Source organism: Anomaloglossus baeobatrachus, chromosome 4 (genome assembly GCF_048569485.1).
Source record: "Anomaloglossus baeobatrachus isolate aAnoBae1 chromosome 4, aAnoBae1.hap1, whole genome shotgun sequence".
Classification (NCBI taxonomy): Eukaryota; Metazoa; Chordata; class Amphibia; order Anura; family Aromobatidae; genus Anomaloglossus; species Anomaloglossus baeobatrachus.
The window spans coordinates 265721533-265738993 of record NC_134356.1 but is presented as its reverse complement, the minus strand read 5'-3'; the positions used below and the strand labels follow the sequence as shown (position 1 = coordinate 265738993).

At 42.1% G+C, this 17461-nt stretch overlaps 1 protein-coding gene across 3 annotated transcripts in view; it reads right to left on the bottom strand.

Annotated features, from left to right (window-relative positions):
• VEZT (vezatin, adherens junctions transmembrane protein) overlaps positions 1-17461 on the bottom strand; it is a 111776-nt gene that overhangs the window by 68342 nt on the left and 25973 nt on the right. For 2 of the 3 annotated variants that reach the window (XM_075344812.1, XM_075344813.1), the window contains exon 3: positions 9370-9459. In XM_075344812.1, coding sequence (XP_075200927.1) covers positions 9370-9459 — 90 coding nt within the window. The remainder of the gene's footprint in view (positions 1-9369; positions 9460-17461) is intronic. The other variant, XM_075344814.1, reaches the window with a different exon arrangement.

The window sequence follows — 17461 nt, the reverse complement described above, 5'->3', positions numbered from 1 at the left end:
TTTGGAGAAGAAAGGGAACGGCACATGATCCAAGGCACACCACATCCTCTGTAAAACATGGTGGAGGCAACGTGATGGCATGGGCATGCATGGCTTTCAATGGCACTAGGTCACTTGTGTTTATTGATGACATAACAGCAGACAAGAGTAGCCGGATGAATTCTGAAGTGTACCGGGATATACTTTCAGCCCAGATTCAGCCAAATGCCGCAAAGTTGATCGGACGGCGCTTCATAGTACAGATGGACAATGACCCCAAGCATACAGCCAAAGCTACCCAGGAGTTCACGAGTGCAAAAAAGTGGAACATTCTGCAATGGCCAAGTCAATCACCAGATCTTAACCCAAATGAGCATGCATTTCACTTGCTCAAATCCAGACTTAAGACGGAAAGACCCACAAACAAGCAAGACCTGAAGGCTGCGGCTGTAAAGGCCTGGCAAAGCATTAAGAAGGAGGAAACCCAGCGTTTGGTGATGTCCATGGGTTCCAGACTTAAGGCAGTGATTGCCTCCAAAGGATTCGCAACAAAATATTGAAAATAAAAATATTTTGTTTGGGTTTGGTTTATTTGTCCAATTACTTTTGACCTCCTAAAATGTGGAGTGTTTTTAAAGAAATGTGTACAATTCCTACAATTTCTATCAGATATTTTTGTTCAAACCTTCAAATTAAACGTTACAATCTGCACTTGAATTCTGTTGTAGAGGTTTCATTTCAAATCCAATGTGGTGGCATGCAGAGCCCAACTCGCGAAAATTGTGTCACTGTCCAAATATTTCTGGACCTAACTGTATATACGAGTACCGAGCACCCAAGCATGGTAGAGCTCGCTCATCACTATATACGAGTATCGAGCACCCAAGCATGGTAGAGCTCGCTCATCACTATATACGAGTATCGAGCACCCAAGCATGGTAGAGCTCGCTCATCACTATATACGAGTATCGAGCACCCAAGCATGGTAGAGCTCGCTCATCACTATATACGAGTATCGAGCACCCAAGCATGGTAGAGCTCACTCATCACTATTCGTATACATTACAATGTTAATGACGGACACGTGCTGTCAGTGATTTTCACAGACCCATAGACTTGTTTGGGTAATTTGTTATGTGACTTTGTTAAAAAATGGACAAGTCTGTAACTTTCCCAGGCATATGGGCTACAAAAAAACATGGACATGTGAATACCACTAAAACCTATATGTATGTGATCTCCCTGAGAAAAGCACAGGTAGAACATACACGTGAAAAACTGACATCAATGAGGCCTAAGGCTGTGTTCACAAGTAGTGTAAATGCTGCATTTTTTCTCCTGTTTATCGGCAGGTTTTCTGCCGGTGTCCGCACCAAAATGGGCAGTAACAATCTTACCTTCTCTTATTATTTACGTTATAAAAACTGAAAAGACAAAGAAGGGGGGAGGGCGCAAATGGTGTCATATTTGTGAGTACCAAAAGTGATTTAATAGGTGCACTTACCTGGTGTGGTTCTGTTAAAGACACAACCACTAAAACCACATATTAAAGGATGGGTCTTACAGAACCCATGAAGATAGCGATGAAGTAGATGGAAGACAAGGGTTAAGGCGCGCTGCCAGAAGTAGACCACCGAGGATCGATGGAGATTAAAAAACCTGATTTTATTCTTCTATGCGTTTCGGAGCTGTACAACCCATTCTCACTAGTATACATTGAATTTGTACCTGAAGAAGGAGTTATACAGCTTCAAAACTCTTAGAATAAAACCAGGTTTTTTAATCTCCATTGATCCTCAGTGGTCTTCTGGCAGCTCGGATTAACCCTTTTCTTCCATCCACTTCATCGTTCTGTCATTATTGTGCTGTTGCTGTGTTTTTTTAATGCACTTTCCATCTTAACTAATGTGTTTTTGGTGTAAATGTGAAGCAGTGTTTTATTGTAGTTTTTACATGTGATTTCTCAGGCTCCCATAGAGGCCTACAGAGAATATAAATTAAAAAGGGCAAAAAAATGCACAGATCAACAGGGTCTTTAGACCCACAGCGGGTAGGAGTCTTCATGAAATCTCCATCCACTTACTTGATTGCAGCAGATTTTAGGTGTAAAAAAGCTGCATCATTGATGCTGTGTGTGAACACGATGTAAAAGCCAAAACGTTTGAGCAACAATCACGATAGCCACACAAGGAAACACAACGTTGGTGGGCTACCAGCAGGAGACGTCTGCGGGTGCCAAGCATGCCATTAATGTTTGCTTCCACATATTAAATGAGTATTATATAAGGCCAAAAGACTTTCAAGCTCAGAAATGTAGATTCAACAACAGTGGACACAGTCAACGCCATCCCACAACCTAAGCCATCAACACCGGCTCCAGCAAGCACGCTATGCGCCAAGGTAGCGCAGACGATTTACTGCCAGGGTGTTACTCCGTCTGTCACTGCTCAATGATGGCATTCATAAAGAAATATCATCACACTCGCTCTATTAAGGCCTGCAGATCAGCCGGACCTGTGTGTAAACCAGCAGTATTATCCTATCATTTCTATATCCTCCAAAACCTAGAAACATGTCAGGGTCTGATCGATGTGACATTAGTAATGTCAGCACACACATTGGGGCAGATTTATGGAGCGTGTCTAAAAAGAAAACCGAGCAAAGTCAACAGCCAGGGATCAGTAATCTGAACCCGAAAAGGCGCTCATGGGGTTAATATGTTATAACAATAGAAAGGAATAAGTGTGAATGCACCGTACATATAGGCACAGCCATATTAAATGTATGGGGGCTGCCAGCTGTCCTTTATCCCCGCAGCGCTCATTAACCAGTGGATTAGCCACATCTTTCAATAAAGAACGGGGGGACATCCAAGGGCGTAACACACCACACGTCTGATTTGTTAAAAGTCTGACACATTACACTTTCAGAGCTGTTTGCTCCTTCTTAAATTACAAGACCGAGTTTGGTTGTCTCCCCTTTCTTTACAAAAAGAATAAACAGGTTCTTGTTACCCATAGCAACCAATCACAGCACAGCTTTAAATTTATCATAGCAGTTTATGAAATAAAAGCTGCACTTCATAGGGGCACTTATCTCCACATATGGTGGTCTTGTCCTTCTATTCAAAACCTTTGGAGTGCAGGGTTTGATCTCATCAACAGGCTCTCCACGTTAAAAGTGAGCCCAACCGCAGAGCTGGCCTTATTATCTCTCTGTAACTTCTCCATATCTAAATATAAGAAAAACCTACTTAGGCATACCTTATCTGCTATTAGAAAACTAATCCCGCGTTTTTGGAAACCGAAGAGAGTACCGTCCCGTGCGGAACTCGTTGATGAGCTTAACATTATCTGTAGGATGGAAGAGCTCTCGGCAGTGTCCGTGGAGGGTTCGGAGAGATTCCTAGAAGTCTGGACGCCATGGATCCTATTCAGAGACTCTCCTGATCTGCTACTATGGCTAGACGGGTCCCGTGTCCCACATGCAAGCCAGGCACTTAGTACCTCTGATTGAGTAGTTAGTCGTCCCAGTAGATTCTCGAGGGTCCTGGCAGACCCCTCGTTCTTCCCTCACTTCTTGTATCCTTCCCTATTCTGGATCCCCCCTTATATCCTCCTTCTCCATACCTTTTCTTTCCTCCACTATAGCTTACTTTTTTATTTCTCGCCTCATTTTCTCATCAATGACTTAATATTGACATAGGTCATATTGTTGTAAAACATCCTTCGAGTTAATGTCACATAAATTGTAACCTGATTTTGATAAATGTATGATTGTTCCATTCTTCTCCTATATCTGTTTTGTTAGTAATCCAATAAAACTTGATTTAACCAAAAGCTGCACTGTGATTGGTTGCTATGGGCAACAAAGTGGGTTTTCCTTTTAGACACTTGATAGTACGGCCCATTATGTGTGTCCATTTTGAGATTAACTTAAAAGAGCTGTATTCACTTCATTTTAAGAAAACAAGGTTGTAATCCCCTAATTTCTACATATCTGATATGTGGCATAAATAAGGCTACGCTTATATCTCTCCTATACATTGGAGGTGTATGCTTGGACTATTCCCTGACATGTCTATAAGCCTTTTGTGCACCTAGCGTATGTCCTTTGAGCCCGTGCAGCATACAATTTTTTAATGTACATCAAAGAATAGTCTAATACTCTTTCCTATGCAGTGGGAAAAGTAAAATAACATACTGTGCTGTGTACATTTTTTTCTTTTACAATGGGAGCCTATGAACAATGTATTCTTGTACAGGAGGATATTGGAGCCTTCCATCAGCGGTAGAGTATATGCTGGGAGGTCCTCCCATCATAGAGAGCAGCTGAAATAAGAATTGAACACTTCACCAACTCTCCAAGCAAACATATTTCTAAAGGTGCTATTTACATGAATTTCTCACCAGATGTCGGTAACAGCCCATAAAATCCACACAGAACAGAACTGAAAATGCTCATTTGTGGAATTTGCAGCATTAGGAGGTCACATTCACTGAAATAAAAAGCTATTTAAATCCAAAACATCCTAACAGGCCAAGTTACATGTTAACATAGGAACCCTTCTTTGATATTGCCTTCACAATCCTTAGATCCATTGAACTTATGAGCTTTTTTTTAGAGTTTCTGCTTGAATTTCTTTGCATAATGTCAGAATAGCCACACACCCTCATAGATCTTTTGCTTGATGATACTCCAAAAGGTTTTCTATAGGGTTGAGGTCAGGGGAAGAGGGTGGCCACACCATGAGTTTATCTCCTTTTATGCCCATAGCAGCCAATGACACAGATGTATTCTTTACAGCATGAGATGGTGCATTGTCATGTATGAAGATCATTTTGCTTCTGAAGGCACGTTTCTGCTTTTTGTACCATGGAAGAAAGTTGTCTATACTTTGCAGAGGTCATTTTCACACCTTCAGGAACCCCAAGGGGGCCTACCAAATGACTCCCCATGACTTCGGCCCAAAACATGACTCCACCTCCTTGCTGACATCGCAGCCTTGTGGGGACATGGTGGCCATCCACCATCCATCCACTACTCCATCCATCTGGACCATCCAGGGTTGCTCAACACTCATCAGTAAACAAGAATGTTTGAAAATTAGTCTTCATGTATGTCTGGGCCCACTGCAACCATTTCTGCTTGTGAGCACTGGTTAGGGGTGGCCGAATAGTAGGTTTAACACTAGAAGTCCCAGGAATTTCGAGCTCCATAGGGTTCCAATGGTAGAAATGTTAAATGACCCCTCTCTGGGACTTCTAGTGTTATGCACCACAGCAAGCCTTTGAAGGATCCTATACCTTGAGGTTCGATGGACTCCAGAGGCACCAGCAGCTTCAAATATCTGTTTGCTGGTTTGTAATGGCCTTTTAGCAGCTGCTCTCTTAATCAGATGAACTTGCCTGGCAGAAACCTTCCTCATTCTGCCTTTATCAGCACAAACACGTATGTGCTCAGAATCAGCCACAAATCTCTTCACCGTACGATGATCACACATAAGTTTTCGTGAAATATCTAACGTTTTCATCCCTTGTCCAAGCCATTGCACTATTTGATTCTTTTCGGTAGCAGAGAGATCCTTTTTCTTTCCCATGTTAGGGTATGTGCGCACGTTGCTTTTTACCTGCTTTTTACCTGCTTTTTTGCTGCTTTTTCTTCTGCGCTGTTTAATGCCAAAATGGATGTGTTCTTCTATTCAAGCAAAGTCTATGGGAATTTGGGTTTCTTGTTCACACTATGTTGTTCAAAATGCTGCCTTTTTGAGGCAGAACTTTGGTCAAAAACTCAGCTTTTCAAAGAAGCAACATGTCAATTGTTTTTGCCATTTGGGTTTTGCACTGCAAAGCTGAGTTTTTGACCAAAGTTCTGCCACAAAAAGGCAGCATTTTGAACAACATAGTGTGAACAAGAAACCCAAATTCCCATAGACTTTGCTTGAATAGAAAAACACATCCATTTTGGCATTAAACAGCGCAGAAGAAAAAGCAGCAAAAAAGCAGGTAAAAAGCAGGTAAAAAGCAACGTGCGCACATACCCTTACTTAAAAACTGTGGCCTGCTTAATATTGTGGAACATCCAGTTTTCCTTTTATTGGGCTCACCTGGCAAACTAATTATCACAGGTATCTGAGATTGATTTCAGTCATCCAAAGAACCCTAAGGCTATGTGTCCACGGTAGAATGTCCCTGCGGATTTTTCTGCCTGAAAATCCGCGACTTTCGCGGCAAATCCGCACCCGCGGATTTGCCGCGAATTTACCACGGATTTACCGCGGATTTTGATGCGGATTTCATTTTTTTTTTTCCCCATTCAAAACCAAAAATCCGGACCAAATCTGCACCAAACAATTGACATGCTGCAGATTTTTCCGGATCAAAATCCGCAGCAAATCCGCAGCGGAAAAATCCGCAGCATGGACACAGCATTTCCAAAATGCCATTGAAATGGCTTGGAAGTGCCGCTGCTGCAGATTTTCGGGAAATCCGCGGCAAATCCACGGCAAATCCGCGGCAAAATCCGCGGTAAATCCGCAGCGTGGGCACATAGCCTAAGGCTATGTGTCCACGGTAGAATGTACCTGCGGATTTTTCTGCATGAAAATCCGCGACTTTCGCGGCAAATCCGCACCTTATTTTTGCCGCGGATTTACCGCGGATTTTGATGCAGATTTTTTTTTTCCCCCCATTCTATACCCAAAATCCGCAACAATAATTGACATGCTGCAGATTTTTCCGGATCAAAATCCGCGGCAAATACGCCGCGGAAAAATCCGCAGCATGGACACAGCATTTCCAAAATGCCATTGAAATGGCTTGGAATTGCCACTGCTGCAGATTTTCGGAAAATCCGCGGCAAATCCACGGCAAAATCCGCGCAAAATCCGCAGCGTGGGCACATAGCCTTAGACACAATACCATCAATGAGTTTCATTTAAAAAAAATACAAATTAATTGCTATGACACTTAAATCCAATTGGCATAATAATTTGGAATATGGTGTAGATGTAATAAGCTCATTATAGAGATCTCTATACTGTCGCCTCATATAATTGTACAGGGTAATAAGATCGCTTCTAAGCCTTCGTTTTTCCAAGCTGAATAACCCCAAATTTGCTAATCTGTCTTGGTATTGCCGTCTACCCTTTCCCTTAATAACCTTGGTCACTCCACTCTGCACCGGCTCTAGATCAGCTATGTCCTTCTTACACACTGGAGCCCAAAATTGTACAGAAAATTGTAAAGCTATGTTCGCACGTTGCGTTTTTTCCCGCGTTTCCGCAGCGTTTTTAGCTGCAGCGTTTTTGCGCTAAAACGCATGCGTTTTTGTTTTCCAGCAAAGTCTATGGGAAAAGATGAAATCCTGTCTGCACTTTGCTTTTTTTTCTGCAGCGATTAATTTACATATTTTGGGTCAAAAAATATTCTGAAAAAGAAGCAGCATGTCAGTTGTTTTTGCCATTTCTGCAGCGTTTCCTTAACATTGGAGTCAATGAGAAATGGCAAAATGCAACCAGAAGCACAATTCCTGCGTTTTTCATGCTTTTTACCTGCTTTTCCACTGCGTTTTTTTTGGCTCCAAAAACGCATGCTTTTCTGGCACAAAATTAAAGGGTTCTAATGTTCCTTTACACACACACAATAACCGAAAATTGAAATGTTATAAAATAATAAATTTCACCAATTTTTCGGTTAAAATGTGAATAACCTCTATAATTTCATTATAATTGTTGATTTTACATATAGTTATATTAAAAGTGAATATAATCATTTTTTTTCTCTTTTTTCATTCTTTTCAACTATTCCAACTTTATTTCTCAGTGTCTTGATATACAAAACGCATCTGCAGAAACGCAGGTGAAAAAGCAGGTAAAAAGCGCTGAAAACGCACTAAAAACGCAGTAAATACGCATGCGTTTTTAGCGCTAAAAAATTGTTAAAAGCCATTTGGTCAAAAACCAAGGGCAGGAAAACATGCAGAATAAACTGCAGGTACTACGACGCAACGTGTGCACATAGCCTTAGTGTGGCCACGCTATTGACTTGTATAGAGGCAAAACTATGTCCTCTTTATGCCTCTCTTTATGCATCCCATTATTGTATTTCCCTTGGCAGCAGCTGCCTGGCACTGGTCACTAAAGTTGACGCTGCCATCTACCCATATGACAAAGTCTTTTTAAATTCCTAGACATAAACTGGTCATGGGATCTTTGTACTGCGTCATTTCATATTACCTTTTTTTTTATAACTTTCCAATTCTGCATTATTTAAACAAAGGAAAGATCCCAGCGAATAACATACAGCAAAGATCCTCAAAATGTGGCAGAAGTGATAAAGTGATGGCAAAGTATATTGGTAATTGCGTAAATGCATAACAGACCATTCGATTTGGTAAAAAATGATTAACTACACAGCTTTTTCATTACGTAAGTCACTGATGTCCTAAGACTATAAAGACCACAATGATGTGAGTTTTGTACATGCACCTATGGCATATCCGAACTTGTGGTGTTCGATATGTATGGGACTATATACATAATTTAGAAAATAAGAAAACAAGAAAATACATATGATTGCACATATATCACTATTCACATATTCTCGGCTACCTAAAGCATCATGTAAAAAACAACAACAAATCGTAAACCTTAAAGGGAACCTGTCACCACTTTTTCGCCCTATAAGCTGTGGCCACCACCACCGGGCTATTATATACGGCATTCTAACATGCTGCATATAAGAGCCCAGGCTGGGGGTATAACATAAAAAACACTTTATAATACTTACCTAATGGTCATGCGGTGGGCCTTATGGGCGTCTCCGTTGTCCAGTGCCGCCTCTTTTGGCCATCTTTATGCTCCTTCTCTAGCCGCGGTGCATGACGGGTCCGACGTCATACACACTCGCTGGCATTCAGGTCCCGAGCAGGACAGATCAAAGTATTGTAGTGCGCCTGCGCAGAACCGGTGAGTGTGTATGACGTAGCCGTGTCATGCACCCAGGCTTCAGAAAGAGGACAAAGATGGCCGAAAGAGGAGGCGCCGGTACCGGAGAACGAAGACGCCCATAAGGCCAACAGCACGCCCGTTAGGTACGTATTATAAAGTGTTTTTTATGTTATACCCCTGGCCTGGGCTCTTATATACAGCATGTTAGAATGCTGTATATAAGAGCCCGGTGGTGGTGGCCGCAGCTTATAGGCCAAAAAGTGGTGACAGGTTCCCTTTAAAAGGATTCTCAAAAAATGACATAGCAATCAAGTCTACGCCAAGAACAGGGTGTGCAGTCTCCGACCAAAAGTGATTCCAAGGAGGGAGAAGTGAAGAAACAATAAGATCACTTCATTTACTGATTTTCCTGCACACATTGCATAGGCTCATATACTCACCAATAAGTGGACCTTCTCATCTTTTTTCTTTTCTTGAATAAAAGGGTTCCAACGCCTCCATATTTCACGTGCCCTCTTGTATATGCCTGGCTGAATACAATAGTGTACAGTCACTGTTACATTCACTAAAATGTAAGGTTACACAACAGAACGATATTGGAAAAACACATTTCTCATCATTTCGTTCAACTCTTGAGTAATGACATATAATGCTTGGCGCACATTAATCTCTATCCGATCTCTAATGCTATGCTATAATGTGGTCAAAAGATAGACCGGGTGTTATTGTGGATAATTGATGGCAATTTCCATGATAAAAATCCTACTGATTAATGAAAATGTCACAGACAAAAAAAAATAAGTAAATATATAAAAACACTTTGAAATGTCACTATATTCCTGCTCATCCGGTCACCGAGACTCCTCTCATGTTACTCGTTAAATGAAACCTGTCACCAGATTTTTTCCTATTAAACTAAAAAGAATCACCTTCTGCAGCTCCTGGGCTGCATTCTATGAAGGTGCACCTTGGCCCTGACTCCCCTTCCAGACCACAAAGTTATTGTGGTCTGGAAGGGGAGTATGCTAATTACCTTGGTTGGCCAGATGGGCGTGCTTATTTTCTGCTCCTTTCCCCTCCCCTGCCATATGATCGCCTGTCCTACTGTCTTGATTGACGGGATGACGCCCTCCGTCATCCTCCTCGTCGCATTTTCAAATCTCGCGTTTGTGCAGTTAGGTCAGCTCGTGCAGGCGCAGTTCGCTCTGCCATATCGCGGCCAGAGCAGAAAATAACTGCTCTCGCTTGCGCCGGTGAGCTAAATGTGCAGGCGAGAGATTATGGGCGGGTACGAGCACGGCGCTGGTGAAGTCATGCACAGCGCCGACCTCACCAGCGCCATGCTCGTACCCGCCCATAATCTCGCACCTTCACATTTAGCTCAACGGCGCGAGCTAGGGCAGCTATGTTTTCTGCTCTGGCCGCGATATGGCAGAGCGAACAGCGCCTGCACGAGCTGACCTAACTGCACAGGCGCAATAATTGAAAATGCAACGAGGAGGATGACGGAGGCGTCATCCCGTCAATCAAGGAAGCAGGACGGTGATCAGCGGCAGTGGGGGGATAAAGGAGCAGAAAATGAGCCCGCCCATCTGGCCAACCAAGGTAATTAGCATACCTAACAGCCAAGTTTTCTAAAGTTATTTTTGGGGTCTGGAAGGGGAGTCAGGGCCAAGGTGCACCTTCATAGAATGCAGCCCAGGAGCTGCAGAAGGTGATTCTTTTAGTTTAATAGGGAAAAATCTGGTGACAGGTTCCCTTTAATAAAATTTGATTCCATCCCTTTTATAAGCCCAGATGAACTGGAGAATAGATGAGTGTAAGCCTGTTATCTCCCTATAGAGAACACAAAGTGGTCAGGTATCAAAGAAGTAGAAAGGTTTAGGGAGTAAAGCAATTTTGACTGCTGAAATTCTCCCGAATATAGAAAGCGGAAGACTTTTCCATTTAATAACCAATTATTAAAGAACTGAGGATAATTATGTTAATAGAACAATTTATAACTGGAAGTCATTTGAACCCCCAAATATTTCCAAGAAGCGTCCTTCCATCTATACTTAGATTCTACTAATGAGCAGAATGATGTTTTAGAGACAATGATGAGGAAGGCTTCCGTTTTACTATCGTTAATTTTATAAGTAAATCGCCCTAATTGAACATGTAGGTTAGGGAAGGTAATGTGTAGTTGGGTTAATGTCAGTTACCCATCATCTGCACATGAAGATACTTTAAATTCCTTGTCTGTCACCATCACTCCATACTGTCTGGATTGAGGCGTATAGCTAGGGAGAGGGACTCTACACTAGAGATAAGTCAACCTGAGGTTCGGTGTTCGGTTTTAACCAAACACCAACTTTTTAAAAAAAAAAACAAAACAAAAAAACAGTTCAGATGCTTTACGTATGAACGTTACTCACGTGAGCATTGCTGTGCTCGGGTACAGTTGGCGTTCTGCCCTGTGCGAACTGCTTGCAGTGTTTGATCGGCTCGCAGCAGGGGTAACAACAGCACAGAGTTATCCGATGTAGTGTGCAACCACAAAAAGAAAAATACCACCCACCCCGGAAGTGTTCTGCTTACGGCTGGCTGCAGGTGGACGTAAACCCGCACTGCCAATTAGTGACTTCCATTGTGGTTCAGGCCAAGTCCGATCCAGTGGTGGTATGGTTCGGCTGCACACCTTGAACCGAACTTCCACAGATTCGCTCATCTCCACTCTACATACATTACAAAAAGCAAGGGTGGTAGGGGACAACACTGTCGGGTGCCATTATGAATTTTTAAGGGTTGAGATAATGCACCTGGTGACTTGACTGTGGCCAAAGGTTGTGACTTTTTAAAGACAGAAGCAAATGGTCCTGAGACTCCAAACTGAGTTAATGTTTCAAACATAAAAGGACCATCCCAGGGGATTGAAGGCCTTTTCCGCATCCAAACATAGGAATAATGCCATATTCTCCCTTTTGTGTACAACAGAGCAGCTCTTATTCTCCCAGGCTACTGTCGGCGGGGCCCAACTCCCAGCATCATGCAGTTTGACAGCCGGCTTCCTGCAGTTTGACAGCCAACTCCCCGCTGCCTATCAGCAGGATGTCGGCAGTCATGCACCATCAGCAGAGCAAATAAGAAGCTGGCACTCTGTTGGCGTGACGTCAGTAGAAGTCTGTGACGGTGGAGATGACCCGGGCGCAACCAGCAGGTAGTTAAAAACTACTTGCATGGTAGTTCTTAGGCACATTTTTTTTTTTACAAAGTGCCGGATATTGCCCTAAGTAATATTTTACTTTTCCTACATTTTAACTTAATTCAGAAGGAGGTTTTTCTGAAAGAAGTGCATTGTTTGAGCACAACTAACATGTATGAGAGAAAACGGTTTTCTGGACCAAAGGTAACCTGCAGAATATAGAAAAAGGAGCAACAGACATGATGGAACTCAAAATTAGCACAAATACAACATTTTTATGTGGCTTTAGAACCTAAGTAGGGAGTAACTGATTGTACAGGAGAATAACACAAGGTGCATAACAGTAATTTCCAGATAATATACTCTCACTACAGAAAGGAAGACAAACATGCTGCACCACTCCGGTGCCAGGAAAAAAAGAAAACACAGGTTGTCCCCGCTAAACATGGAAAGTTTAATTTTGGAACAAGATTTGTGAATCCAGCACTTGTCTGAAGAGAATTGAACAATCTGGGAATATTCTGCAGACAGAGGAAAAGAATAAAAGCAGCATGCAGAGTTTACCGAGCTGTGCACTTTAGGTTACGTTCCCACAATGATGAGTTTTTAGTAATATTTTGATGCTGCGCATAATCACTGTGCGAGAAGTATAGCAACTAGCCTGACAAAGGAGGTATAGCAATAGTATACCGTATTTTTCGCTTTATAAGACGCACTTTTGTTCCCCCAAATTTTGTGGGAAAGTAGGGGGTGCGTCTTATAAACCGAATATACGGGGGGGGGGGGGGTGTACATACATATATACAATATATCAAAATTATATATACATTATATATATATACACAATATATCAAAATTATATATATATATATATATATATATATATACATATATATTATATATATACATTATATATACAATATATCAAAATTTATATTTATATATATATATATATATATATATATATATATATATACATATACACACACACACACATATACATACATACATATACATATATATATATCTATACATATACTGCAGGGTCCGCTCTGGAGCGGTGCTGGGGGCAGGTGACAGCTGCGAGCGGCAGCGTTTCATCTCCTGCTCCCGCTCATATAATATGCACAGCCGCTGTCCATCAGCGTGGTGCTGAAACTGCATCACGCTGAGGGGCTGGGGCAGCGGGGCATATATCTGCCTGCGCCCTCCTTTGATCGCACATGATCCCCCTGTGTTAAATATGGCCCCCATGCTGCTGACCATAGTAAAATAAAAAAAGCTTTACTTACCTCCAGCGCTGATCTCCGGTCTCCTACAGCTGCTGTCTGTGATAAGGCACGCACCGATCACATGACCGGCAGCAAGAACCAGGAAGTAAGGAAGCCAGAGCTCAACTGCGAGGTGGGAGACACGGAGGGACAGCGCTGAGAAGGTAAGGAAAGAGTGTTTTATTTTATTATGGGCAGCAGCATGGGGGGGCATATCTAACACAGGGGAGATATGCCATCTATAGTGGCCATGGGCAGCACACATGGGGGGCATATCTAACACAGGGGAGATATGCCATCTATAGTGGCCATGGGCAGCACACATGTGGGGCATATCTAACACAGGGGAGATGTGCCATCTATAGTGGCCATGGGCAGCACACATGGGGGGCATATCTAACACAGGGGAGATGTGCCATCTATAGTGGCCATGGGCAGCACACATGGGGGGCATATCTAACACAGGGGAGATGTGCCATCTATAGTGGCCATGGGCAGCACAGGGGGACGTGTCCCAGCACAAGGGGGCTATATTCAATATAAGGGGGCCATATCCAGTTTAAGGGGGGCTAATTTTAGGATGGGGCTATGAGGGACATATACCCTATATGCTTTGTTAGATGGACACTGGCATTATAAGATAGACCCCATTTAACATTAAAAAAAATTCTCTTTTCCTTCACCAAATTTGGGGGTGCGTCTTATAATCAAATGCGTCTTATAAAGCGAAAAATACGGTACATAGGTAAGGCTTTGCTGTACTCAATCAATTCCTACAAGCCAAAGTAGTCTATTCACATTTCCCTAACATTAAACGTTGTCACCAATTCTCACCTATCTACAGAAGATGCTTGGAGAAACAGAAGGCAGGTACCGTAAAAATAATCATGTCTGCTGCTACATACCAATACCAGAAAGAAGGGTGGACACCAAGTGCAATCGGATCTTATAGGTGGATTAAAATGTCAAGGTGACTGGTATAAGAACTGCTCACCTTATAGGATTGCTTAACCTACAACTGAGGAAACCCCGATTATCAGATGCTGCACCACCGCCAGGTTGGGAGAGCCTGCTGGTTAGAACGAATAGGAGGATGAAAAGAGTAGTAGCCTGCACTGCTGATGATAGACTCAAGTAATCCAGAGGACGTTGGATAGGATTTGACCATGAGGTTTACTCTCTATGTGTTTAGAAGTTGAACCAACGTCTTCATCAGGAGACCCATAATAATGCCCCAGGGCATGTTAAAAAAAAATCCAGGTTTGGTGAGATTGCGAAAAACACATAATTCTGACGTTTGTTGGTAACTTTTTTTACGGCATAAATTGTGTGGCAAAAATGACTTAAGACCTTAATTGTCTGGGTAAATACAATTATGGTGATAAAAAAATCTATGTATTATTTTATTACTGAAAAAAATTCTGAAATTTGAAATCAGATTTTTCTGATCGTGTCAGTTTTTTGGTCAATGGATCTGTGTGAGGGACAGTTTTTGTGGGGCAAGGCAAAGGTCTTAGTGATATCACTTTTGGATAAATATGCAGCTTTGATCGCTTCTTACTAAATTTTTTTTTTTTGCTGCGTTGCAGTGACCAAAAATTAAAATTTTTGATTTTTTTTTTATTTACAGTGTTTACAGATTGGTTTAATTATTTTACATTGTCATAGATGGGACTTTTCTGGCTGTGGTGATACCCCTTTATTATCTATTTTTAATGGAAGAAGGAATAAAAGGGGTGTGATTTGAACTTGTTTTTTTTTTCATATTTTTTAAAAATATTTTGGTTTTTTTTTCATATTCTTTTTACTATATTTGTTAGGGACTAGAATCTGCGATCATCCAATCGTTTGTACTCTATACAACAATACTACAGTATTGCTGCATATTGTACACTCTGCTTTGAAGCCCAGCCACAGGCTAGGTTTCAACAGAGCTTTGTAATAGCAGGCATGGAGGTCTTCAGCAGACCCCAGCTGTCAGAGCAATCAAATCACGGAGCACCAATGGGAGCATAGAATGATGCGTTCCAATGGCGTTATAATGTTAATGGCGCGGTCAGAGATTGACACCAGCATTTAGGGTATGTGCGCACGTTGCTTTTTACCTGCTTTTTACCTGCTTTTTTGCTGCTTTTTCTTCTGCGCTGTTTAACCCCTTCAGCCCCCGGGCACTTTCCGTTTTTGCGTTTTTGTTTTTTGCTCCTTTTCTTCCAAGAGCCGTAACTTTTTTATTATTCCGTCAATCTTGCCATATGAGGGCTTGTTTTTTGCGGGACGAGTTGTACTTTTAAATGAAATCATAAGTTTTACCATATAGTGTACTGGAAAACGGCAAAAAAATTCCAAGTGCGGAAAAATTGCAAAAAAAGTGGGATCGTACAATAGTTTTTGGGATATTTTATTCACGGTGTTCACTATATGGTAAAACTGATGTGTGGGTGTGATGCCTCAGGTCGGTGCGAGTTTGTAGACACCAAACATGTATAGGTTTACTTGTATCTAAGGGGTTAAAAAAAATTCACAAGTTTGTCCAATAAAAGTGGCGCACGTTTTGCGCCATTTTCCGAAACACGTAGAGTTCTTATTTTTTGGGATCTATGGCTCAGTGATGGCTTATTTTTTGCGTCTCGAGCTGACGTTTATAATGGTACCATTTTTGCGCAGATGCTACGTTTTGATCGCCTGTTATTGCATTTTGCGCAAAACTTGCGGCGACCAAAAAACGTAATTTTGGCGTTTGGAATTTTTTTGCCACTACGCCGTTTACCAATCAGAATAATTGATTTTATATTTTGATAGATCGGGCATTTCTGAACGCGGCGATACCAAATATGTGTATATTTATTTATTTTTTAAGCCTTTAATTTTCAATGGGGGGAAAGGGGGGTGATTTGAACTTTTAGGTTTTTTTTTTTTTTTTTAATTTTTTAAAACTTTTTTTTTACTTTTTTTATTTTATTTTACTAGTCCCCCTAGGGGGCTATAGCGATCAGCAGTCCGATTGCTGATCGCTATCTGCTGATTACAGCTATACCGCTGTAATCAGCAGATTCAGTCACTTTCTTTCTTCCTCTGCTCCGTGCCGAGGAAGAATGAAAGTGAAACTTCGTAGCACCAGGCGTCATCACATGACCCTGTGCTACGATGGCAACCACCGAACGTCACGTGATCACTCACGTGACGTCCGGAGGGGGCGGCGGTAAGTAAAAAAGATGGCCGCGCGCATGTAGATCTCGCTGCCAGACTTTGGCAGCGAGATCTAAGGGGTTAATGTTCCGGGTGGAATGCGATTCCACTCGGAACATGTAGGCACACATGTCAGCTGTTGAAAACAGCTGATATGTGTGCCGATCCACGCCGCCTGCCCGCGGCAGGGGGCGGGGCTTAACGGGACACGATCTATGACGGATAGATCCGTCCAAGGTCGTGAAGGGGTTAATGCCAAAATGGATGTGTCCTTCTATTCAAGCAAAGTCTATGGGAATTTGGGTTTCTTGTTCACACTATGTTGTTCAAAATGCTGCCTTTTTGTGGCAGAACTTTGGTCAAAAACTCAGCTTTTCAAAGAAGCAACATGTCAATTGTTTTTGCCATTTGGGTTTTGCACTGCAAAGCTGAGTTTTTGACCAAAGTTCTGCCACAAAAAGGCAGCATTTTGAACAACATAGTGTGAACAAGAAACCCAAATTCCCATAGACTTTGCTTGAATAGAAGAACACATCCATTTTGGCATTAAACAGCGCAGAAGAAAAAGCAGCAAAAAAGCAGGTAAAAAGCAGGTAAAAAGCAACGTGCGCACATACCCTTAAAGGGAACCGGTCACCAGATTTTTCCCTATTAAACCAAAAATATCACCTTCTGCAGCTCCTGGGCTGCATTCTATGAAGGTGAACCTTGTTGCTGGCCCCCTTTTCAGACCTCCAAAAAAACTTTATAAAATATTACCTTTTCGTATGCAAATAAGTTTGGTTGGTGAGATGGGCGGGCTCTACTTCGCCTTCTGTCCCCCCTCCTGCCGCTGTTCACCATCCCCCAGTCTTGATTTGCATGGATGACGACGGCCTAGTCATCCTCCAT